Source organism: Gymnoscopelus microlampas, assembly GCF_963454915.1.
Source record: "Gymnoscopelus microlampas genome assembly, chromosome: 10".
Taxonomy (NCBI): Eukaryota; Metazoa; Chordata; class Actinopteri; order Myctophiformes; family Myctophidae; genus Gymnoscopelus; species Gymnoscopelus microlampas.
The window spans coordinates 53,540,388-53,567,039 of NC_139947.1; the positions used below are offsets into that span (position 1 = coordinate 53,540,388).

General features: G+C 42.5%; 1 protein-coding gene across 1 annotated transcript; it reads left to right on the plus strand.

The window, feature by feature from the left end:
- Nucleotides 1-209: 209 nt before the first annotated feature.
- LOC311054304 (CDK5 and ABL1 enzyme substrate 2-like) lies at nucleotides 210-26,404 on the plus strand (the record flags this gene model as incomplete). The annotated part of the gene is made up of 9 exons (XM_084070178.1): nucleotides 210-922; nucleotides 2,809-2,901; nucleotides 10,161-10,241; nucleotides 11,305-11,407; nucleotides 12,845-13,034; nucleotides 14,969-15,066; nucleotides 19,694-19,800; nucleotides 20,657-20,861; nucleotides 24,187-26,404. The coding sequence occupies 9 exons, from the start codon at nucleotides 210-212 to the stop codon at nucleotides 24,325-24,327; spliced, it is 1,731 nt and encodes a 576-aa protein (XP_083926304.1). The 3' UTR covers nucleotides 24,328-26,404.
- Between the last annotated feature and the right edge of the window lie 248 nt (nucleotides 26,405-26,652).

Consider the following 26,652-nt stretch of genomic DNA (forward strand, 5'->3'; position numbering starts at 1 on the left):
TCCATAAATCTGCCTCTTAAAAAAATAAATAACGAGACCCTCGACCAATCGTCGTCGTTTGTGGGCGTGGCCGGCAGCCTCCCATCAAATGAGCTCCGCTGTGGGTGGGGACCGGCCGCCCTCCCGTCCAATCAGCACCGTTGTGGGTGTGTCTGTCGTCCTGGCACCGGCTCTCGGGCTCTCGCCTGTGTGGAGGATTCATTCCTAGCATGGCCGCCGCTACGTGCGGTCTGGGTCTCAGCGGCAGCAGCAGCGGCAGCGGCGGCGGCGGCGGCGGCAGCGCGGCTCTCAAAGCCCCGCACAAAGACAAGAAGAAAGCCGCCAAGGACTCCACCACCACCTCCAGGCGCCGGCAAGCGGCTCTGCTGTTCCTCAACAACATCTCCCTGGACGGACGGCCTCTGTACCGCGGCAACAATGACCACACGGAGCCCCCAACCACCTCCACCTCCACCACCACGTCCACCTCCACCCCGGAGCTGCTGCTACACCACCGGGGCTCGGCGCTCCCTCTCCCCCAGGTGACGGCCGCCGCCGGCGGCGTCGTGACCGCCGGGAGCAGCGCTGCTCTTCTTCCTTCTTCTCCTCCTCCTGCTCCTCCTCCTCCCGCTCTTCCTCAGACCACCACCACCTCCACGTCCTCCTCGTCCTCCTCCTCGGCCGTGGTGTTGAGCCCCGTGGCTCTCCGTCCCTCCTCGGTGGTCATCATGTCCCCCCCAGTGCCGGGACACCGGTGGAGCGTCGTCGGGCTGCGGGGCAACGACAGCGAGGTGTTTCTGGAGGACGCCATGCTCCCCCCGGACAGCCCTCTGTCCCCCGGCGGACCCCTGCTGGCCGGCGGACCCCTGGCCAGGTCCCCGTCCGTGTTCAGCCCCCTGCCCGGCGGTGTCACCTCCGCATCCGCCGCCTCCATGCCCCAGAGGTATGGATGTTTTTACCATGTTATTCATGTCTAAACGTAGCCGTAGAATGCGACTCTCCTAGACGTATTTTATGATTGTGACATTTTCGAGAGTCGTAGGGAACATCTCCCATGGAGAGCTGGACTTTCAGCTCCTAGCCCGTATGGGCTCCAAACATGTACAAATGCATAAAAGAAAGGTGCTTATCTCATTGCCCCAAATGTTAACTCATTCTACGGCGTAGTAGTGCAATGTAATAATCCATATTCTTCAACAAAGAAGTGTTTTAATCCCGTCTGTGGCCGATTCTGTCGGAAATTCACAATGGGCGGTAGTGACGAAGCGCATCCCGAATTACAAAAAAATGTAAACAAGAAGTAAACGCGGGGGGGAGACAGACGGGATTACAACACTTCTTTATTGAACAAATATGGATTATTATATTGCACCACTACGCCGTAGAATGAGTTAACATTTGGGGCAATGAGGTAAGCACTTTCTTTTTTGCATTTGTACATGTTTGGAGCCCGTACGGGCTAGGAGCTGAAGTCCAGTTGTCCATGCGGGATGTTCCCTACGACTCTTGTAGAAATCATAAAATACATCTACGAGAGTCGTATTCTACGGCTAATGTTGTTAATGTTTAAATTAATGTTTTTATCGTGTTTAAATTAATGTTTTATCATGTTCGTGTTTTAATGTCGGAGCCTTTATTCCTCCATTGTACTGAAAGCTTTGTTTACTTCCGGAATAGGTGTGAAATCATCAGGTAGTTGAAGCTCGTATTTGTTAATTTAAAGCTCCAATCCGGGATTTATTGTTATGAATGAGGTAGCCTTGGATCAAGACTAGAAGTATTTTATCGAGATTGACTTTTCAGGCGTGCAAAAGTGTCACTTTTCAGCTACAGTCACCTTTTTGAACCCAAATAGGGCAATTGTGTTACACCTGACCCGAAAGAAAACAACATGTTGTCACCTTTTTCACCTCGAGGCTGTTTGCATGCCTGCTTTTACTTTCGTATCATAGATATCATGCAAATGTCAGAATTGATTAAATATATCTATGATAGTCTTGATCCAAGGCTATGAATGTGGGTGTTGTAAGTGATATTATATTTTTTGTTAAAACAAAGGTTTATTTTTTTGTGTGAAAAGGTTAAAGCTCAGCTAGTAATCATTGCTAGTGTTTTTTCAGTAACAGTGTTAAATAGCTCTATATTGTGATTGTACTCATTGCATTGCTATAGAGTGTTTGTTCAGTAACAGTGTTAAATAGCTCTATATTGTGATAGTAATCATTGCTATAGAGTTGTTCAGTAACAGTGTTAAATAGATCTATCTTGTGATAGTAATCATTGCTATATAGTGTTTGTTCAGTAACAGGAGTCTCCATGTCTCTCCAGCTCTTTAATAAACAGAAAATATATTTTCAGGTGGGTCGCTATTTTTCATTCAATCAGGAACTAATTTATCAGTTTCAATTTGATAGTTTTCCGGCTTCGGTTTTGTCTGCTCATTTGTAATGTCTTTATTTCACTTGTATCCTTCTAGTTATCTCTCCTGATTGGGCAAAATTGGCATCCCTTTCTAAAAAATCTTTTTCTGTTTACCAAAGAGCTGGATAGACAGGAGGGAGACTGAACATTACACTACAGAACTATTTCACACTTATTTTAACAAAAGAAAAACACTTCCTGCACCTTTTTTAAACTTTGTTCCTCTTGCATCATATAGTTTTGATCTGACGTGTAACTCCACACATGATGATGTAAGTGGATTTCTAAACGTGTTTCGTCACAGACTGGACCTGCAACAACAACCCAGAGCCTGTGAAGAAAAGCCCTTTGATGTTTTAATGAAGTGTTCGTTTGTTCACATTCTGTCTCTCTGGTTGTTCCACTCAGATCGAGGAACGTGTCCGGCTCTCCTGGACCCAAAGCGGCCAAGAAGGTGCATTTCATCAAGACCATGAAACAGTACGACACCAGGGGATGCAGGTCAGTGAATGGATTGAAAGACGGACACATTCTGAACTCACACTGGAACCTCCTATCTCCGTATTCTAAACATTTCCAGTTTTTCCTAAATGAATGCCCTACTTGATCATACTACAGCGTCACACAGAAGCATCAAGAGTAGTGAGCAAGCTTACAGACAGACAGACAGACAGACAGACAGACAGACAGTCTGAATCTTATTTATTAACCACAAAAAAACAACAAAAAGCTGGGCGGGCAATCTTTGTCCTACCGTCCAACCAACAGTCTGGGACGGCGCCTGTCAGCAGGGGGTGTTGAACAGGGAGGAGTAGGTGGAGACAGACAGACAGACAGACAGACAATATATAGCATCTTTGTTATGGACTTGGAAACGGGCCTTGAATTTCCAAGTATCCTTCCATCCTTCTTGGACGCAGTAATCTGCTTAATCCATTAAGACAGGGAACGCAGCCGTGTCATTTTTTACATGTCTTTTGGCAGATATACAAGCTCGGCACTGTGCTATGAGCTTGTAGATCTGCTATTTTTTTGAAAAATCGTGAAAAAGTGTGCAAATCTTTGAATACATATATATTAGTATTATAGCATTTTTTTTAACTGTTAGGATTTAGAAGACATTTTAGAATCCCCCAGAAGCAAAGATTTCAGTTAAAAAAAATCCCCCCTGTATATATTCAAATATTTGCACACATGTTTACGTTTTTTCTAAAATTGCAGATCTCTCATAGAGCTATGAGCTTGTAGATCTGCTATTATCCAATAGCCAACAAAAATAAAAAAAAACCTGCACCCTCCTGCACCCTCCTGCTCCCCTGCACCCTCCTGCACCCTCCTGCACCCTCCTGCACCCTCCTGCGGCGGCTGCAGCTGTTTAATTTAATCACCCTTGGAGACAAATCAATCACTGGAGGGAAACAAAAGCCCCCAGAGTGACGTGCAGCCTGGAAACCCACCCTGACAGTTTGGTGATGGTTAAAGGAGAGATCCAGAGATCCAGACCAAAATACATGTGGATTGTATCTGTCTATAATCAGTCACCAACATACCAACCTGATGCACTTGACGTTTTTTTTCATAGAAGCCCCTGTTCTCCATTCTGCAGACCCCTCCCACAGCTATGAATGGAGCCTAGAGCAGGGGTCTTCAACAGGGGGTCCGGGACCCCGAGGGGGTCCTCAGAGTTACTTCAGGGGGTCCGCCAAATCTTTGTGGGATATGATTTCCTCTTTTACATTAACCACTTGAACCCTAGCATCCCTTTTTCTGAGGAGAACTTTAGCCCAAAGATAGCCGATCTACAAGCTCACAACGCCTCGCGCTGCGAGGCGTTGTGAGCTTGCAGATCGACTATTTTTGGCAAAGAGGTATATGTGTAGAGGGGGAAAAAAGGGCAGACCAAGTAAACAAAAAAAGTTTAATCTGAAACGCAATTTCATACAATATGTAGTGGGGGTCCCTGCTCCATCTCTCTCTCAGCTAGGGGGGGTCCTTGGCCTGAAAACGTTGAAGACCCCTGACCTAAAGCATAAAGCTAATTTTCGTTGCTCCAAACTTTTTTCCCCCTTTTTTTTGATGAATGGTCTCCATGTAGTGTCCTGGCACTCACACATACACTGTTTGTCACTTATTATGAGGCGAGGGGGAGCGCTCAACGTGAAATCTCACGAGACGCGAGAGTTCACGCATCGGAGGCGTTCTGTAGGAACGGCAGCTCATGAGTGACAAACAGTGCATGTGTGAGCGCCAGGATATACTACATGGAGACCATTCGTGGGGATAATTCTTTTTTTGGAGCGACGAAAATAGCCGAATTAGCTTTATGCTCTAGGCTCCATTCTAGCCGTGGGAAGGGTCTGCAGAATGGAGCACAGAGGCTTCTATGAAATATGAAAACAAGTCAAGTACATCAGGTATGTTGGTGACTGATTATAGGCAGATATAATCCACATGTATTTTGGTCTGGATCTCTCCTTTAAATGAAACGGAACAAAAGTATTACTCACACATAGAACTAGTTTTTTGTTTAGGTTTTTTTTTTGGTTAGAAGCCTACAGTAAGGTCACTTATTATGATATGCGTGTGTTAGACTTATATGTTGGGTTACAAAGATAGATTTATGTATTTATTCTCTTAAATCAGTGATTCTCAAAGTGAAGTTCGGGGACCCCCAGGGGGTCCCCAGCCGAACTACGCGCTTGTAGATCGGCTATTGTGCAAACTTTGGACTATTTTTGAAACTTTTTAACAAAACACATCTTGCATGGGAGGTCCCTGGCACAACATATTTCAGATGGGGGCCCGTGGCCAAATACATATCATTTTGGGGGTCTTTCACATGAAAAAGTTTGAGAACCACTGATATAGAAACATACGTTTTTTCAGAATACTCTTGGGATTTAGAAGATATTTTGGAGAATCGGCCTCAGGTCTTAATGGGTTAAGTCAAATGTGTGTGAGTCGCTAGTTCCTGACTGGTTTGGCTGATCTGAGATCAGACGGTATGCGTGGTCATGTGCGTGCTGGCCTGAAGGATCATGTGTTGACTGACTGGGCTCTACTCTGGAACTATGAAGTATGCGTGTGCAAGACGATCATTTAGCAATCCAAAGTTAAACCACAGCCTTGTGTTTCACTTTCTATTTAAAGCTGCCAACGTGCATTTTCTGGGTTCTGACACAAGAGCCGAATTCCAAAGAGACACAAACATACTTACAGGCTCATTCATATTCATAGATGAGGTTACAGTCATATTGTTGATACACGTACGTGACCCACTAAGACCTGAAGCCGATTCTACAAATGTCTCAACAGTTTTCTGAAAAACGTATGTTTCTATATCAGTGGTGCTCAAACGTTTTCATGTCAAGGACCCCCACAATTATATGTATTTGGCCACGGACCCCCATCAAAATATGTTGTTCCAGGGACCCCCCAGAAGCAAAGATTTGAGTTAAAAAAATTCGCTTTAAAAATATACATATTCAAAGATTTGCACTCATGATTTTTCAAACATAGCAGATCTACAAGCTCGTATTAGCTCTATATTGTGATAGTAATAATTGCTTACAGAGTGTTTATTCTTATTAGCCGAGGTCTCTCCAGCTCTTTAGTAAACACAAAACACATGTTCAGGCGGGACAGCAATTTGATCTAATCATTTATCCCCAGGGTGTTTTGGGCTCAAAACACCGAGCTTGTAGATCAGCTATTTTTGCTGCTTTTGTGTGACACTGTATATGATCAAGCAGGACATAACATTTTTTTAAAGTTAACCCATTCAATACAGGAAACGCATCTGTGTCATTTTAGATTTTAGCTATAACCATTATTTCATACTACTCTACAGCTTGTAGATCTGATATTTTTTGAAAAATCATGAAGATTTTTGCAAATCTTTGATTATATGTATATTTTTTAAAGCGAACGTTTGTAACTCAAATCCATTCTTCTGGGGGGTCCCTGGAGCTAAACATTTTGAGATGGGGGGTCCGCAGCCAAATACATATCAGTTTGGGTGGTCCTTGACGTGAAAAAGTTTGAGAACCACTGATATTATAGCAACATACGTTTTCTCAGAAATCTGTTAGGATTTAGAGGACATTTGTAGATGCCTTCCAGGATTGAATGGGTTAAAATATGAACATAAGCGTTTTTTTGTGCCCGACAGCGACGATAGGAGATCCTGTCTGTCTGTCTGTCTGTCTGTCTGTCTGTCTGTCTGTCTGTCTGTCTGTCTGATGTGTCTAGTATGTTTACACAGAGATCAGCCTGCTGGCTGTATGCTGTTGACTGTTCTGTGACGAGGCTGTGGTGTTACAACATGTCTCTGCTGGTTTGCGTCACAACAACAGAGAATTGCATTTGATTGAACCACATCTGAAGTTGTTGTTGTCTCTCTTAACCCATTAAGACCGGGAACACATCTGTGTAACCACTTTAACCATTATTTTAAAATACTTTGGCTATTCAAAAATAGCAGATCTACAAGCTCAAGATATAAGAGCTTGTAGATCTGCTTCTTTTTTTTATTGTGACAATTTGTGCAAATATTTGAATATATATTTATTTAAACAACATTTTTATCTCAAATCTTTGCTTCTGGGGGTCCCTGGAACAAAACCTTAGCATGTCAAGGATCCCCAAAATTAAATGTATTTGGCCGCAGACCCCCTCCCATCTCAAAATATTTTGTTCCTACCCCTTCCTCCCAGGAGTAAACATTTGAGCTAAAAATGTATATAGCCTATATTCAAAGAGTTGAAAAATAGCAGATCTGCTACAAGCTTATATAATATAACTGCTATTTTTGAACAGCCAAACTATGAAATATGACTAAAATCTAAAATGACACAGATGCGTTATCTGTTTTAATGGGTTAATCCTGTTCTTTGGTTGTGTGCCGGCCGGTGTCTGTCTTTGCATCTAAAATAGCCGATCTACATACAAGCTGATGGCACGTCGGCAGCACAATGTGCAACATGACTAATAACCAGGCTTTACTGGACTTGCACAAGAGACTGAGGTTTATTTGACATTGTTTTGTGTTGTTTTGATAAGGATAAGGATAATTCCTTTTAACAGGTCGTTCATGAAAGTCCTTGCGGTCTTGTTTCCAATGAGAACCTGTGAGCAATTAGGGGTTAAGAGTCTTGCTCAGGGACAAATTTCATTTCATCGACACATATGCTGACCTGGCCTGGCATCGAACCTGGGGCAACCAGGGCCTCTGGCTCTCTAGGCGGGCTCACTAACCACTCAGCTATGGCCGCCCCATGATATGATCCTCTCTTCTCAATATCTTCTAACCTGCTATTCGTGGCAGCCTTGATAACAGAAAGTTATTTCACCCTCTCTTTTACACCGGTATGTCATGTGACACATGAAGTTGAAGTTTGACCAGTTTGTTGGTGCGTGTTGGCAGAGCAGAGCAGAGGAGAGGAGAGCAGAGCAGAGGAGAGCTCCACTGAATGTCTCTGTTGTTTTTTTGCCCTGATTTCACAACCAGCGCTTCTTTCACATGCATGTAACCACTGTGTCTCACTGTGTCTCACTGTGTTTCACTGTGTCTCACTGTGTTTCACTGTGTTTCACTGTGTTTCACTGTGCCAATATTGATGCTGAATGCTCCAGACTCAGAGATAGCACTTTGTGTGTGCACAGCAAAACCCTGTGTTAATTTAAGCCTCCATTCATTTACCTCCATATTCAGCGTCCATTTTTACACTCTCTCATTATAGAGTATAGCCGCCTGAACCCTAGCGTCTCTATTCTGGGGCTAACGTTCAGCGATAGCAGCTGATCTGTCTGACATTAACACCTCGCTCCATTCTGATCTATATCGATGACGATCGTTAACGAGCTGTCATGAACTCAAGCCTTTTTTCAGCCTGACTGTCTCAACCAGGTCGTTGGTCAGTGAGAGGATTATGTAGTATTATGGTTGCATGTTCCATTTATGAACTTCTTGTGGCAGTTTTCTTTTTGTAGAAGGGTTCATTTGTGACAGAAAAGCTGTGTGTGCTAGAAGGTCCTGGGTTTGATTCCCGCCGGGGACGCTGTGGGCGCTGTGGGCGTGTCCTCTCCTCTGCGTCATCAGTGCCCATACCCTAGGTGGGGTTGGTGAAAGGGTCTTTCTGTGTGGAGTTTGCATGTTCTCCCCGTGTCTCCTAGGGTAGTTAACCCATTAAGACCTGGAACTGTGTCATTTTTTGATTTGAGCTAAGAAAGCATTATTTTACACTTTGGGCTATTCAAAAATAGCAGATATACAAGCTCATAGTCGTGAAAATGTGTGCAAATCTTTGAATATATATATTTTTAAAGCGAACCGTTTTTAACTAAAATTTTTGCTTCTGGGGGGTCCCTGGGACAAAATATTTTGATGGGGGTCTGCGTCCAAATACATATAATTTTTGGGGTCCTTGACATGAAAAAGATTGAGCACCACTGATATAGAAACATAGGTTTTTCAGAATACTGTTGAGATTTAGGAGACATGTAGAATTGGCTTCAGGTCTCAATGGGTTAGTACCCTCACAAAAACATGCAGTAATCCTGGTCTCTATACCGCCTCCCCCTGGTCAGCCGGGGCGCCTGATGGAGGGGAAAGGAACTGGTTGGAATAACGTGTTCCTTCCACCCGCTACGTCCTACCGGGGAAACCCATCCCTGTCAGGTGATAAGCAGCGGCCTGCTAGCTCCTCATGCATTGAAGGAAGCATGAGCTCAGTTCTGGGCTCTCCCCAGGCTGGCAGAGGGAGAGTGTGTGGTTGGTAGTGAGGTGGTTAAATGAACAGTGTGGTTGGTAGTGAGGTGGTTAAATGAACAGTGTGGTTGGTAGTGAGGTGGTTAAATGAACAGTGTGGTTGGTAGTGAGGTGGTTAAATGAACAGTGTGGTTGGTAGTGAGGTGGTTAAATGAACAGTGTGGTTGGTAGTGCGGTGCAGTAGTTGTTGCCTTAGGACTGACTGTGAGTGTTTTGTCTTGTAGGCCTGTCACAATTATTTGGGGGTAATCACAATTATTTTTGCATAATCATATTTCTTTACACATTCATCTGCATAAATGAATATGTTGAGCGTTTCTCATATTTTCTAACATTTAAAAACATTTGCGGAAATAGAAGATCCACAAACTCTCAACATGTCTCAATGCAATGTGCACTGAGCTTGTCTTCTATTTTAACGTTCAACTTAATAAATACATCATTAAATATGGACTTCGTACATTATTTATTTTGATTATTTGTATCAGTCATTGTCAGTCATTTCTTTGTGTAAGTGTATGTGTCCTATATCTGCCCTGTGCAGGTTTTGTTAACGAAGCCTAAAAGTCATTTTTATTCATCATGTATTTTCAATCAATTGCCAAAAACACCAATACATCACAATTAATCGTCAGCAAAAAGTGTCATGATTGTGACGGCCCTACATGTATGTGAGTTAGGGCTGGTAAATTAATATTCGAATTTCGAATATTCCTCTAATATGGGGAGAATAAGTATATTCGAATATGAAAATGAATTAATGTTTATTTGACAGAGACAATACAAAAAAACAATGTATCAAGTTATAAAAACAAACAAAATATGTTTTATTGGAGCCGAGCACTTGATACATTGTGTTTTTGTATTGTCCCTGTCAAATAAACATACAAAAAATAATAAAAAACAACTTTTTTTCTGAGGAAAGTTACCAGCCCTAATGTGAGCATGTGTATATGTGTGTGTGTGTGTGTGTGTGTGTGTGTGTCCGTAGGATCATGCTGATTTGTGCCAAGCGGTCTCTATGTGCTGCTTTCTCAGTGATGCCGTACGGACACAGTTCTGTCAGCCTCAGGTACACAGCGCCGTCCGTCCGTCCGTCCGTCCTGACCGAAGAGCCCCCTCACCCCAGTGTCTGTGTGCGTCACACAGTGGTTCTCAAAGTGTGGTCCGGGGTTCAAGGGGTTCACCAGCAAAATGTCTTAACATGGCATCAACATCAGTTTAACCACTTTAATTTCTTTATAAACTGCCCACAGAAAGTGCGGAAACTTGACTTCGGTCGATTATTTCTCCCCTTTAATAATACCAATTGGTATTCTGTTTTATATCATTTTTATCGTTGATTATTCACCTTTACAACGAGGTACAGCTTGTAAGGATCGGGCGTTTGTGGAATGAGCAACACAGCTAAACGTGTGGATAGTGTTCCAAAGAATTTGCCAAAATACACAAACTCAACAAAGTTTCAGAACCCATGCTCATGTGCCAGGTGTCAGTCACACACCTGTGACTGACACCTGGCAGGTCGCTCAAAACCAGAGCGATTACCAACAGAAGCATATTGGGGTATTTTGGCACATTTTTGTGGGGGACACTACCCACACGTCATTCCACGAACACCCGATCCTTACAAGCTGTACCTCGTTGTAAAGGTGACTAATCAACGATAAAACACGATATAAAACACAATACCAATTGGGATTATTAAAGGGGAGAAATAATCGACAAAGCTAAGTTTCCGAACTTTTTGTGTGCAGTTTACATTAGCTATTTGAAAATAGCCGATCTACAACACGACGCAACGCAACGTGAGCTTGTATATCTGCTATTTTCCAAACAGCTTTTGAAAATGTTGGAATATTTTTGATTCATTTTCCCAACACAAATCTTGTGTCGGCACAAAATCTCCCGCTGCTCTGCGGCCAAAATATGTATTAATGTGGGCGTCCTTGACTTGAAAAAGCTTTGAGAACCACTGGACCACCACTGTCATGAATGGTAGAGTGTGTGTGTTGTGTATGTGTTTCTGTGTGTGAGTGTATGTGTGTGTTCTTTTAGAAGGTCCTAACATCTGTGTGTGTGTGTGTGTGTGTGTGTGTGTGTGTGTGTGTGTGTGTGTGTGTGTGTGTCCTCAGTGATGTGAGGATGGACACTCAGAGACAGCGGCTGTCATCGGTGGTGACCCCTGACCTCCTGCCTGCTCTGGAGGGGGTGGAGCTGGGGGCCTATAATGGCAAGGTAAGCATTCACCATTCACAATGTCATATTAAATACAATCTAAATAAAGACTAAGCTATGATGACTAAAACTAAGACTAAATATATTGACTATTTCGTCAACAAATAAAAACTAGACTAAAATGTCAGTGAGGGATCTAGTGGAGAAGAGATCCAGTAGAACTAAAAGACAAGTCATTTTATGTTTGGTTGCACTCAGGTGTTGCGCTCTGAAAATAGCAGATCTACAAGCTCACAACGCGTCGCAGCGCGACGCGTTGTGAGCTTGTAGATCTGCTATTTTCAGCATGCATCCAAGTGTAAAAAAAAGCCTAATTTTCGGAGAGTCCTAGACCGGTGGTTCTCAATTCTTTTTAACTTCAAGGACCCCATAACTCTAAGAGTGTACACATGTACGCATTGGTACACTGTCAGAGTTAGAGACCTGTAAGGGTCCATTTGGAACCCCGAGAGTCCCTGGAACTCACTTTGAGAACCACTGGTCTACAACGATTGTTATTGCACAGATATTTTGTGTAAAATAAAAATAAAATCTTGAAGTCAACGTGACTAACTTAGATTTGATTTAAGTTTTCATTTCATAACATTTAGCTTGTAAGAAAACAAATAATAAACTTCAATATTATGAAAAGAACATTACATTTTTAATTATACAACGAAGTCAATATAAAATACACATACGTACAAGCTGAACTTTATTTGAACTACTTAAACCCCTGTTGGGATAGTTTTAATCATTAATCATCATTTTATGAGCTTGTAGATCTCAGAGCCATAAAGAGAGTTCTGACACTAGCGTCGACTCCCATTGTAAGAATGGAATGCGGAAGTGCTCTGTCTATCTCAATGACATAGTTCCAATGTTTGGAACTATAGCCCATAGGAGGCCGCTTTGCAGCGAGATCAAAGCGTGTCATTACTCTCTTTTCTACACTCTGGTAGATCTGCTATTTTCGAAAAAATCTAAAAAAAAAAAAAAAAAAAAAAAATATATATATATTATATATATATATATATATATATATATATATATATATATATATATATATATATATATATATATATATATATATATATATATATATTTAAACATTTTTAACTCAAATCTTTGCTTCTGTGGGATTCTACAAATGTCTTCTGAATCCTAACAGTTTTCTGAAAGACTTTTTCATGTTTCATGTTGCCATAATATCGGTGGTTCTCAAACTGAGACTTTTTTCATGTCAAGGGCCCCCAAAATTAGCGCGGCTCGTAGCCATGCTCGTAGCCATGCCATCGCGCTATGAGCTTGTAGATCTGCTATGTAGCGCTATGAGCTTGTGGCTCTGCTATATTTGAATAGCCAAAGTATAAAATAATGGTTAAAGTGGTTAAAATGTTAAAATGACACAGATGCATTATAACTCAGTCTTTAATGTTGTGTTGTGGTTCTGTCCAGACGGTGTCTTACGCCCCGTTCCTGTACCCCACCAACGCTCTGGTCAGGGGGCGGAGCCTCTCTGCGCTGGACGCCTGCCCCGCCCACACCCCGCAGCCGCGCTACCGCGCCAACAACGGCCAGAGAGGAGGGGGGGGCAGCTTCACCCCCGCAGCCCGCATCAACAGCAGCAACGTGATGCAGGAGCAGAGTAAGATGTCCGGCCTATAATAATAATACAAGTTACAATTAAAGGGGAATGTTGGACCACGGTTTTCTTACCTTTTCTATGATGTTATGATATCTTAGGATGAATGGTACAGTAGAAACATGTCATAACTCCATCACTATGCAACCAAAAAAACAAAAAGGTCTGGCTAGACTAGATTGAAATCTCGAGATCTCAATCTCGTCTAGCGGGCCTTAACTTTTTTTGTTTTTTGGTTGTATAGTGTTCTGTCACTATGAACAGATCTCTCTCTCTCAAAAAAAAGCTATCAAAATACGCGATCTAGCGCAAGGCCTATTGGTGCACGTTTTAAGCTGTGGCGGACCTGTGATGGAGTTTTGACATTTTTACTAGGTGCTTGAAGAGCGACTGAGTCTACAGACAGTCAGACTAATCATCATCATTCGACTCTTAGTCGACACCTAGTCGACACCTATTCATCATTGGCTGTCCTTCACTCCTTTAAGCCAATGGGGAGACGGCCCGTCCTGCGCAGTAACCGCCCTCCGCTCCCCTCATTCACACTGCAACAGTTGAGTTGCAGACAGTGCAAGATGCACTGCTGCCTTAGGGAACAGAGTTAACCTAAATGCTAGTGTGCTTCATTAGACATAGTTTGGCTATTAAGTTATTATTTGGCCATGTTCACACTGACTTCAATCTTCGCTATTGTTGGGAAGACCCGTGTGGTGTCTAAAAATGTTGCCACCACTTATATAAAAAACATTATTAGCGTTTACCGTCGCAAAAACAAGCAATCCGAACAAGTAATCAGGTCTATGAAAACAATCACACACGCACACGCACACACATACACACACAGAGCACCTGGTAGAATATGACTTTTGTCATTTTGTTCTTGTTCTACGGTACCATTCATCCTAGGATATCATAACATCATAGAAAAGTTAAGAAAACCGTGGTCCAAAATTCCCCTTTAAGTGTGTTTCTAGGTTTTATGAATACTGAATCAATGAAATGCCTTATTTTTATATTTATCTTTATATAATTGGTCCTCATTAATGCTCATTTTAATATGGCACCATTTCTGTCTACTCACTCTGTGAAACCTGCCTACCAGTGACCCGTGCTTCAGAATCCCACCGCACTCTATCCTTAGCCGCGCGCGGGGGGGGGTTTGGGTTCAAGGGGGCGCGGCATCCGGATAGAGTGCGGTGGGATTCTGAAGCACGCGCCAGTGACATCATCGATGGGGAGAATCCAGAAACTGCAGGCTTTCTATTCCTGGAAAGTCAGCATGCTGTAATGGAAGACATTGTTCTCCCGTTGATACGAATCTACTGTCCACAGCCCTCCTATGAGATTGGTTCTCAAAGTGGGGTCCGGGGACCCCCAGGGGTACTTGAGGGGGTTCCAGGGGGTCCCCAGCTAAATGATGGACAGGAACCAAATGGACCCTAACGGGTCCATTTGGTTCCATTTGTACACTCTCAGAGTTACATTAACATTGGTTTTACAATATGAATTGGGGTCCCAGAGGTATAAATGCCATTAAATGGGGGTCCGTAGCCTAATGCATGCCAAACTGGGGGGTCCTTGAAATTAAAATGTTTGAGAGTCACTGCTAGAGAGCCGTAAAAAAAAACCTTCTCTTATTGGGGTCCCTGGCTTATCTTTTCAAATGGGGGTCCGCGGGGTAATAAGTGTCAATTAGGGGGTCCTTGACATGAAAGAGTTTGAGAACCACTGTCCTATGAGACACAGACTTTATTACCATTTTATCATGAGCATTAGTAAGGACCAATTATATGAAGATAGGTTGAACATAATAACTACATTGAATCCAATGGAACAACAGATTGTTGTTTCTATTTCCCTCAAAGTAACAGTTGCTTCCTGACAGAATCCACGCTCCAGTTGATGGTAGTTTGCTGTCTTGGTTGATTGATTGACAGGTATAGAAGACGCTGCAGATTACGACCCGAACCTCTTGAGCGACCCCCAGTGGCCGTGTGGGAGACACAAGAGAGTTCTGATATTTGCCTCCTATGTGGTGAGTGGTCACCGTCTATAACGTGGTTCTGAATGTACTTTAACCACTAAGACCTGTTCAATCCAGGGAACGCTTCTGTGTTCTTTTTCTTTGGCTATTCAAAAAATAGCAGATATACAAGCTCATAGCGCGGCACTCTGCTTGTAGATCTGCTTTTTTTTTGTTATCATTTTTACAAATCTTTGAATATATATATATTTTTTAAGTAAACATTTTTAACTCACATTTTTGCTTCTAGGGGTCCCTGGAACAACATATTTTGAGATGGGGGTCCGTGGCCAAATACATATAATTTTGACATGAAACAGTTTGAGCACCACCGATATAGCAACCAAACAACAAAAGTTACATGTATGTGTGTGTGGACCCCCATCTCAAAATATGTTGTTCCAGGGACCCCCCAGAAGCAAAGACTTGTATGTTGCTATAATATCATCAATTTATACGTTGGCTGTTCAAAAAAAGCAGATGTACAAGCTCACAGATGTACACACTGTACAAGCTTATTTTTTAAATGTAGGGCTGGGACTTTAACTGATTAATATCGATTAATCAATAAAAAACAATTAACGCATTTTAATCGCACTTAGTTTTTGCACCACAGAAGCTTCTCACTGGACGAGTTTCAGACGTACCGATCGTAGCGCTGCACCATGAATCTGTTTATTATGTTGGCCAAGGATAATGAGGGAGAGTTGGACTGAATCTTATTTTTATTTTTAAATCAATATGGACTAACTAAATAGTTGGTAGTGTTATGGCCTTTGAAACAACAGAGAGTTTAGTTTTGGTTAGTCTGGTTTGTTCATGCAGGATATTAGACAATAAGGTCTAAGGTCTATCAAGACATTATTTTTATTTCTCTAATGGTCAGGGTTTCCAGTGATCTGGAATGTACTTGAAAGTATTGTTTTTTTTACTTGTGCTTGAGTTTACAGAAGGTCCTTGAATTCATATAGTCTTCCTGAATCTCTGAATATATTCCTAAAATTGCTGCACTTTATGGTAAAACTTGCACTGATCTGTTGGTCTGTTTAGAACCACATTGATACAAAAAAAACGACTATATTTTGTAGCTTAAACTCATTGATTCACTCATATACCAACATCTGTTTTAACTGAAAAGAAATGACTTCTCAGGTGAAATATTAATATGCGAATAAACATACAATTAATTTAGATTCATTAATTGCAAAGCCTCTAATTAATTAGATTATAATTTTTTTAATCGAGTCCCAGCCTTCATTTTGTTTAACACAAATCTTCTCTTCTGGGGGTCCCTGGCACAAAACATTTTCAGATGGGGGTCCGCGGCCAAATATGTATCACTTTGGGGGTCCTTGGCACGAAATAGTTTGAGAAGCACTGCTCTAGAGGAACAGTCATATCTCTGTTTAACACCCTCAGACTGGGACCTCTGCCCAGAGTTATTTTCAGCTCTTATTGTCAGAACAAAGTAATTTATGGACCCGGACCAACCACAGAGACAGGCTATAAATATGACTTTGACCTTGACACCATGGCTCCATGTAATACTAAAGGAGTTTGTTTTTTTCCTGGTCCTCACAAGAAAAATTGTGGTTTTACGGTAAAAAAAAAATGTTTTAGAGATACGTTTACGATTAGAAAAAGATTCAGGTTGGTGTTAGGTTTAGGATTAAACATTCATATGTTTGGTTTAGGGATTGGAAATGGAGTTATGCCTGATTTACACTTATCAGGATCTGACACCGTTTTTTTCAGATCAAGATTCAATTTATCCCCCGAGCAATCTGTGTAACCACTTTATCAATATTTTATACTTTGGCTATTCAAAAATAGCAGATATACAAGCTCATAGCGCGACACCGAGTGCCGCGCTATGAGCTTGTAGATCTGCTATTTTGGAAAAATCTTTTTTTGTGCAAATAATTTAACATATATATTTTTCAAAGGGACCTTTTTTTACTCAAATCTTTGCTTCTGGGGGCCCCTGGAACAAAACATTTTGAGATGGTGGTCCGCGACCAAATACATGTGCTTTTGGGGGTCCTTGACATGAAAATAGTTTGAGCACCACTGATATTATAGCAACATACGTTTTTTTTAGAAAACTGTTTTAGAAGACATTTGTAGAATCCCTTTTTTTTCCGCTTTAAAAAAAATGATATATATATTCAAAGATTTGCACACATTTTCACGCTTTTTCAAAAGTAGCAGATCTACAAGCTCACTCTGTGAACTTGTATATCTGCTATTTTTGAATAGCCCAAAGAAATCTAAAAAATGACAGAGATTGCGATCCCGGTTTGAAATGGTTAATAAGTCATTTGTTATGCTTCCATGCGCATTTCTTGTAATCCAGTCTATAACTGTCAGTAGACAGTTAGTCATCATTATTGAATCAACATTAGAATGTTCAGTCGTCACCGACCTGTCTGTATGACCGCATGCTGCAAACAACACACTCCTATGACTATTTAGTCAGCTACCAATGTGTGGAGACAGCCCCTACACGACACGTTGTGAGCTTGTAGATCGGCTGTTTCCCCAGAATAGGGACTGTTACATTTAGTTTTTCATGCACCACATTATGTGGAACAAACTCCCAGAAAATTGTAGATCTGCTGCCACTCTTATTTATTTTAAATCACAACTAAAGACCTTTCTGTTCACCGCTGGCTTTTGATTGGGTTATTGTTCTTTCTCTTCTGCACTGTAATTGTATTTGTATGTATGTATATTTTTTACTTCCTTTGTTTTATTGTATCCTAATGTCGTTTTATAATCGTGTTGCCTTCCTTCCTTCCTTGCTTCCTTTGCTTGTTGTTCTGTGTAAAGCACACTGAATCACCTTGTGGTTTTAATGTGCTGTAGCTCTACCAGGGGTTCTCAAACTTTGTTATACCACAACCCCATATTATGAGGGAATTCTTATGGCGACCCCATCACCCCCCGCAATCGAAAACTCTGCGAGGGTACAGATGGAACCAAATGGACCCGTGGTCCATGTATTTGTACCACCTGCCCATAAGCATTTAGCCAAAATATATGCTACAAGTTTAACGTAATTGCATCCCCGGTGGTTCTAGCCTAGAACCACTGGTTCTTCTCTATCCCGGTACTACCCAGTGGTAGTCGACTAGTCGATGTTTACCCATTGTTTTAATGCCATCACTATTATTATTATTATTATTATCCTCCTGACTTTATTTTTAGGCCGGAAGCGCTTCTGGCACAGCAGCACAGCATCCAAGGATCCTCAAAAGGCGGTTATTGCCCAATAATAGGCGGTTATTGCCCAATAATAGGCTATTATTGGGCATACTTTTGACCGCCTTTTGATCAGAATAAAGGCAGGAGGAAATAATAATAGTAATAGTTAAAAAAAAAGAATGTCATCAACTATTCGACTAGTACCAACCCGGTCGACTAGTGATTATACTAGTCGACTAGTTGGTGAAAGCCCTACTACAAGCTCATACAGTAAGTGCCCCGCTATGAGCTTGTATATTTAAGCAATATTACACGAGAGGGTGTGCTTTACCGTCATTATTGGCACGACAGTGATGCGGTCAGGAACGAGGCGAAGCCGAGTTCCGCGAGCATCACTGAATAATGTAGGTAAAGCACACCCTCGAGTGTAATATTGCGATTATACAACAGTTACCAACAAGGGGGCAGTGGTGGCCTAAAGGTTAGAGGAGCGCCCTCGTTGCCGGAAGGTTGCCGGTTCGAATCCCCGGACCGGCAGGAAAAATCTGGGTGGGGAAGTGAATATTCACCACTTCCCCAACACCACTGAAGTGCCCTTGAGCAAGGCACTGAACCCCAACTGCTCCAGTGGAGCTGCGTAGTGGCCAACAGTATAAGACTGTGGTTGTACTAGTCAGCTCCCAGGTTTTAATGTGTCTGTCTGTCTGTGTGTTTCTATGTGCAGGGTGTTGCTGAAAATGAGCACTTGTGCTCAGCTACTACCCTGGGTAAATAAAGAACAAAAAAAAAACACATCCAAATGTATTCATATTGTGGGGCAATTCATAGTATAAATGTTTCGCTATTATCCGTTTCCCTGTAAAGAGAAGAGTTTATTTGACATTAAATAGTCCCTGTTGCAGCGCTCTGAGGCACCGTCTCATCAACACAGCTGAGATATCAATGCTTGCGCAGTGGAATGAATTCCAGTAGGCTATATGCTCCGTCGTACGACCGTGTCACGTGGCAAAAATAACTGATCTACAAGCTGACAACGCCTTGCGATGGCGAAGTGTTGTGAACGTGTAGATCGGCTATTTTCGCCGTGCTGTTTGTTTTCGTCTGTTTGTTTTCCCACCGTGGGACAGCGTGACGTCACAGCACAGCTGTGCCATATATGGTCTAATCAGGTGCGGACTGCAGTGCGGAGTGATTTATTAATGTGATTAGGCCCGTGCTATCATGCTGGTTTGAAGCACGGCTAGATAGCTATTTCAACCAATCAGATTGCTTGGTCGGAACTACCTGTTGTATAATTGCTATTTTTGAATAACCCAAAGAAATGTTCAAATGGCACAGATGCGTTCCCGGTCTTAATGGTTGTTAACACTGTGTATGTGCATGCTTTAATGTCTGTTTGTGTGTTTGTGTGTGTGTGTGTGTGTCCTGTCAGACGACTGTTATTGAATATGTGAAGCCGTCCGACCTGAAGAAGCACATGAACCAGACCTTCAGAGAGAAGTTCCCTCACATCAAGCTGACACTCAGCAAGATCAGAAGGTACAGAGAGAGAGAGGTCCTTCTAGCAGGGCTGCAACACAAGCCTACCACTGGTGGAAAGTAACTTAAGTACATGTACTCAAGGTCTTTTTTTTACTATAGTAGAGTATTTCCAATTTTCTGTACTTTTACTTCTACTCTACTACATCTCAGAGGCAAATATTGTACTTTTACTCCACTACAATTATTTGAAAACTTTAGTTACCTTATAGATTTTGATTCTAATTACAAAACACACGTCGGCCCTATTTACATTTCGGCCATTTTAAAAATAACCGATCTACAAGCTCACAATGCGTCGCATCGCGACGCATTGTGAGCTTGTAGATCGGTTATTTTTAAGATTATTTTACACATTTGAAAACATTTCAATAGAGTACAGAAGTCCTGACGTCACTCGTTCATCCCCTGGTTCGTAAAGTAATTTCTCTATGGAGAATAACATTGGGTCAACTTAGAATCGTCTCATATAAGAACTGTGGTCCAAAAATAAACAAACTGTCTCGGCGATATTGTCAGGGAGGAGGCTCTGTATCGTTTATGATAGTCAGTCACTCGTATTTGATACAGTCTGTTTCTGGCGAAAATTTTACTAATTCGGTGGAAGTAACATTAATGTTTTCTCACCGTCAGTTGATGCTTCATATCCATAAGAGTCAAACCGCCAGGATCATTTGTTTATTTTTGGAACACAGTTCTTATTTGACGTGATATTAAACACGTCTATGGGGATTCAGAACGGGGTGGAAAACCGCGAACCAGGTAGGATGTGTAAATGACGTCAGACTGATATTGATACTTTTACTTAAAGAAAAACATGTTTTATCTTTTCCCACCACTGTGTCGTCATCATCAGCCTGAAGAGAGAGATGCGTGCGCTGAGTGAGGAGGGCGGCCTCCAGCCCGTCACCATCGCCATGGCCTTCGTGTACTTTGAGAAGCTGGTTCTGCAGGGCCGGCTCAACAAGAACAACAGGAAGCTGGTGTGTGCGGCGTGCGTCCTGCTGGCCGCCAAGATCAGCAGCGACCTGCGCAAGAACGAGGTCAAGCAGCTCATAGACGTGAGTATGTAGGCCCGTCACCCAGTGGGTGTTAAAGTAACCAAGTACATTTACTCAAGTACTGTACTTGAGTACAATACTGAGGATTTTTTTTACTTTAGTGGAGTGTTTCAGATTTTCGATACTTTCACTTCTACTCCACTACATCTCTGAGGAAAATATTGGACTTTCACTCAACTACAATTATTTGTAAACTTTAATTAGTTACTTTGCAGATATAAATGATTTTATCATAAAACATACATTAGCCACTTCAGCCGTATTTTATACCTAGGCTATTTTCAAACATTTTAGTACTTTTACTTTTGGTACTTTAAGTATATTTTGATGCCGATACTTTTGTACTTTTACTCAAGTAACATTTTGAACACAGATCTTTTACTTGTAACGCGTCGCAGCGCTGTTGTGAGCTTGTAGATCTGCTATTTTCAGCATGCAACCAAGTGTAAAATCAGCCATTACGACGCCATCAAGGCACCGCCACAATACATTATAGTCGACTAAATCAACTGTAGATTTAGTCGACTATAATCTTATGATATTTAGTCTAAAACTAACTCCGCGAGGGTACAGATGGTACCAAATGGATCCGTGGTCCCATCCATGTACCCTCTCGCTCTCGGACAGCCAAAATGTCTCTTTTAAGCCGCCCGCTCATATAACTAAATGGTTTATGAACAGAGCTAAATCACTCTGTGTGCCTCAGCAAGGGGCTTGTGTGTTGTCTTGTTGCTCCTGCTTATTCTGGGTCGCTGTTGGAGGCGGAGCTGTGTGTGTGTGTGTGTGCAGGGTTCCCGCGGGTCCTTAAAAAGTCTTAAAAAGTCTTAAAAAAAATATCGGGAATTTAAGGTCTTAATTTGTCTTAAATTTGACCGTAGGTATTAAATTTGAAGTTGATGTTTTTAAGGCTCATGGGAAAATGAAAGCCATAAACATCTGTGCGTATTCTAGTGTTCAGTTTTCCATAAAGATGTATCGGTAAGCTCCATCTCTCTCCCATTGAGTTGAGAGATTTTGAGAGAGACGCGCGCACTGTGTTATTCCATAGGCAATAGCCCCGCCCTCCCCTGTTTCACTCCGTCTCTCATTCACCCAGCTGTAGCTGATGAGCATGTCTCGTTTGCCCGGCCGTCTGCTCTGCTGGATGTTGCTCGTTAATTCATTTGCTCCAGGTGTCTGTGTAAGCTCAGAAGCCCATCTAAGTGGGCATTGGGCAAAAGCATAGCCTCTGCGACCGTTTTGTTTCACAAAGATGGCAGTAGTTGAGTGCTGTTTGGCAGTACTTGTTGCTACAGAGCATGCTAACGAGTGCTACGTGCTAACAACGAACGGATGTCACCGGTTACAATTTGGAATCGAAACGAGGAACGCTTTCCCCTCAGCTGTCATCAGGCAACAGAGTTTCAAGTGATAGGAAAAATGTTTGACTGATCAGAAGTAAATCAACTTGGATGCTGTTGTACACACACACACACACACACACACACACACACACACACACACACACACACAGTGCAGTGATTCTCAAAGTGGACCCCCAGGAAGTTCCAGGGGGTCCCCAGCTAAATTATAGATAGTTAGGAACCAAATGGACCCTTATGGGTCTGTAACTCTAGTGCAGGGGATTTGGCGGACCCCCTGTAGTAACTCTGAGGATCCCCTAGGGGTCCCGGACCCCCTGTTGAAGACCCCTGCTCTAGTGTACAAATGGAACCATTGTACAATATAAATTGGGGTCCCAGTGCTATAAATGCCATTAGGGGTCCGTAGTCTAATGCATGTCAAACTGGGGGTCCTTGAAGTTAAAATAGTTGAGAATCACTGCTAGAGTCGTAAACATCTTCTCTTATATGGAGGTCCTTGGCTTATCTTTTCAAATGGGGGTCTGCGGGCTAATAAGTGTGAATTTGGGGGTCCTTGACATGAAAAAGTTTGAAAACCACTGGTGTAGGACACACACACACACACACACACACACACACAAGCAACCTAATGCTTGAGACACACTCATTTTATTGATTTTTAAAGGCCTGATCTAGAAAAATACAAATGTCTATTTTAAAAAGGGTGATGTTTATTTTATATCACCAGCCAGAGATAAGACGAGAATCAATCTCTAATAGGCTTATACAGTAAACAACACACTCACAGCCTTTGATAAACAAAATATATATACTGTATGCCCATAACCGCTCTATGAGCTTGTAGATCTATTTTTTGGAAAAATCGTGGGTCTTTGAATATGTATATACAGTATATATATTTTTAAACTCAAATCTTTGCTTCTGGGGGATTCTACATGTGTTCTAAATCCTAACAGTGTTTTGAAAAACCTTATGTTGCTATCAGTGGTTATCAAAAATTATGTATTTGGCCGTGGGCCCCATCTCAAAATGTTTAGTTCCAGGGACCCCCAGAAGTTGTAACAGAGTTAAAGATGTTCGCTTTAAAAATATATATATTCAAAGATTTGCAAACTTTTTCACGATTATTCAAAAATGGCAGATCTACTAGCTCACAGCACGGCGCTATGAGGTTGTATATCTGCTATTTTATAATAGCCAAAGAAATCTTACAATGACACACAGACAGGGCCGGTGTGTCCATACAGGCGACCTAGGCGGCTGCTTAGAGCGGCAGTTTTGAGAGACGGGAAAAAATAATGATAATAAATCGGTAAAATCAGAATTAAGTAACATAACCCTAACCTAACCCTAAAACCGAAATAAAGTAGCCAAAAACGTATCATAATCCGCCCAAAACCCGGAAAAGTTTGCGCGCGCACTTTGCCCCCGCATGCGCGCATCAGAGGAATCTCGCCTAGAGCGCTGATCAGCCTAGAACCGGCGCTGCACACAGATGCGTTCCCGGTCTTAATGGGTTAATAGAAGTTTTACCACCCGCTGGCCCGCACTCCCATTAGCCAATTTCAATAGGAAGACATTGTTGTGACATTTATTTGGGTCTTAAATTACATTTGTTGAGGTCTTAAAAAGGTCTTAAAAAGTCTTAAATTTGACTTTCCAAATGGTGCAGGAACCCTGGTGTGTGTGTGTGTGTGTGTGTGTGTGTGTGTGTGTGTGTGGAGTCAAGCCAATAGTTTGTTTGATGGCGACGACCTCACTTTTTCCCCCCTTTTTTTCTTCTTTTTCCTACTGTTTCTTGATTAAAAAGAGTCATATTTTTTGGGTGCCACTGCGCGACCCCAACGGCACCTTCACCGCGACCCCACTTTGGGTCGCGACCCATAGTTTGAGAGCTGCCGGTTTAGAAGGATAATAATACCTAAACATAAAGATGTGTGTGTTTTCTTCTCATCACACAGAGGCTGGAGGAGCGGTTCCGCATCAACAGACGGGAGTTGATTCCTCTGGAATTCTCTGTGCTGGTGGCCCTGGAGATGGGCCTGTACCTGCCTGAGAGCATGGTGATGCCTCACTACCGCAGGCTGGTCCAACAGGGCTGACCCCGGGTCAGTCTGGATCAGCCTCTCTACCGCAGGCTGGTCCAACAGGGCTGACCCCGGGTCAGTCTGGATCAGCCTCTGTTACCGCAGCCTGGTCCAACAGGGCTGACCCTGGGTCAGTACTGCAGCCTGGTCCAACAGGGTTTGCAGTGGACCTGGTCCAGGCTGACCCTGGGTCAGTACTGCAGCCTGGTCCAACAGGAAGTGGACCTGGTCCAGGCTGACCCTGGGTCAGTGGACTGGTCCAACAGGGTTTGCAGTGGACCTGGTCCAGGCTGACCCTGGGTCAGTGGGCTGGTCCAACAGGGTTTGAAGTGAACCTGGTCCAGGCTGACTCTGGGTCAGTACAAGTATCTTCAGAGAGCAGCAGTTTAAATAATGTAGCCAGTAAGGTAGGGCTGGGTTATATGTTATGGACACAATCATTCTTTTCACCAAATACCTTGATATGACCTGTGAGTCTGTGACCACTGTTTGGAACACTGTTTTAAAGTATAAAATAAGGCCTAAGTAAGTAATTAAAACCAGGAAAAGACAACACTTTTTGTCATGACAATATTACATATCAATCTAACATGGATGTATTTCCCAGCCCTACGGTAAAGGGTCTATAATGGCTGATTCTGGATCAGAACTGAACTGAGACGAGATGAGATGTGGGCGTGGCCTCTTCACTCTGGTCTGAGGTGGAACAAACCGGTTCTTCCACAGACGGCACTTTGTCTAAAATGCATCGTTTGTACGTATCGTCGATGTCAGGCCGAAACCTTGTATCTCTATTTTTCAACTTATTATGTTTTTTTTCCCCCGTAAATTAACCGCCGATCTACAAGCTCAAAACGCGTTGCGATGCGATTCACTTTGAGCTTCAGTGGCGTGCACAGACATTTTGAGGGGCAGATGCTCAAGTAAATCATCATTTTTTGTTTACTTGGTCTGCTTTTTTCCCTCTACACCTATACCTCTTTGCCAAAAATAGCCGATCTACAAGCCCACAACGCCTCGCAGCGCGAGGCGTTGTGAGCTTGTAGATCTGCTATTTTTGGCTAAAGTTCTCCTCAGAAAAGGGATGCTAGGTTTCGAGTGGTTATGGTAAAAAGAAAAACCATATCACATAAAGAATTGGCGGACCCCCTGTAGTAACTCTGAGGACCCCCTAGGGGTCCCGGACCCCCTGTTGAAGACCCCTGCTGTAAACTGAAAAAAAGAAGAAAAAAAAAAGTTTTTTTTCAAAAGGGCACTTCTGGTCAAGAGGGCAAAGGGCAGGTGCTCTAGAACCACCTAGAGTCTATCTGTGCACGTCCCTGTTGAGCTTGTAGATCGGCTATTTTTTGGGGATTTCAATTTTGGATTTGAATTGCCGAAAATCGACTGTTTTGGACATACAAGGTTTCCACCCGACAGTAACCATATGCTAGTATGAAGAACATGATCTCTACTTTATTGTCTCGTACTGGTGAAGCGGCCCAACGCCCCGTATGAAGGATTCTACTCGTTTTCATATCTTTAGACGTAATCGTTCAACAACACGTATTTTGAATGTTTTGTGTGTTTTTTTCCACGGGGTCGTGTTGATCCATCTCTCTATGTTAGAGACGTCTTGTTCTTTTTTTACCGAGCACGTTTTGGTGTCCTGAACTTGGTTTATTTTTTTATCGACTTTTATCGATAAAATTGTATTCTTAACTTAAAAAAAAGCGTATTTAATGATGAGGTACGAGACTGGTTGTGTATCTGTGTGTGTGTATCTGTGTGTGTGTGTGTGTGTTTGTGTGTGTTTGTGTGCTTATGGTGTGATATGGCTTCATGTTCTTGGTATAAACTGTACATTCACGTCGGTGGAAAAGTTTGTTCTGCTGCACTTTGTAAAAAAGCCTGAGTTATACGTGGCGTACGACGGCGTCTCGCACCGGAAATAGCCGACGTTGGGCTTGTAGATCTGCTATTTGTGGAGCGTGACGCGGCCCTACGACGGAGCATGACGTTGGGCTTTATTTACGATCTCACTATATACGGCTGTTTGTTTGTAAAACACTTTGTGTCTTCTTCACTGTGACATCACAGCAGTGGTCCTCAACCTGCGGGCCGGCCAGGGGGGGGGGGGGGGCACTGGTGGAAAAAAAAAAAATCATGGTGTTCTTTCTTTAACCCATTAAAGCCGGGAACGCATCTCTGTCTCTTTAGATTTCTTTGGCTATTCAAAAATAGCAGATATACAAGCACCGAGTGCAGCGCTATGAGCTTTTAGATCTGCTATTTATTTTAAAATATCATGGAAGCTTTGTGCAAATCTATATCTAATATATATTACTAGGGATGTCCGAT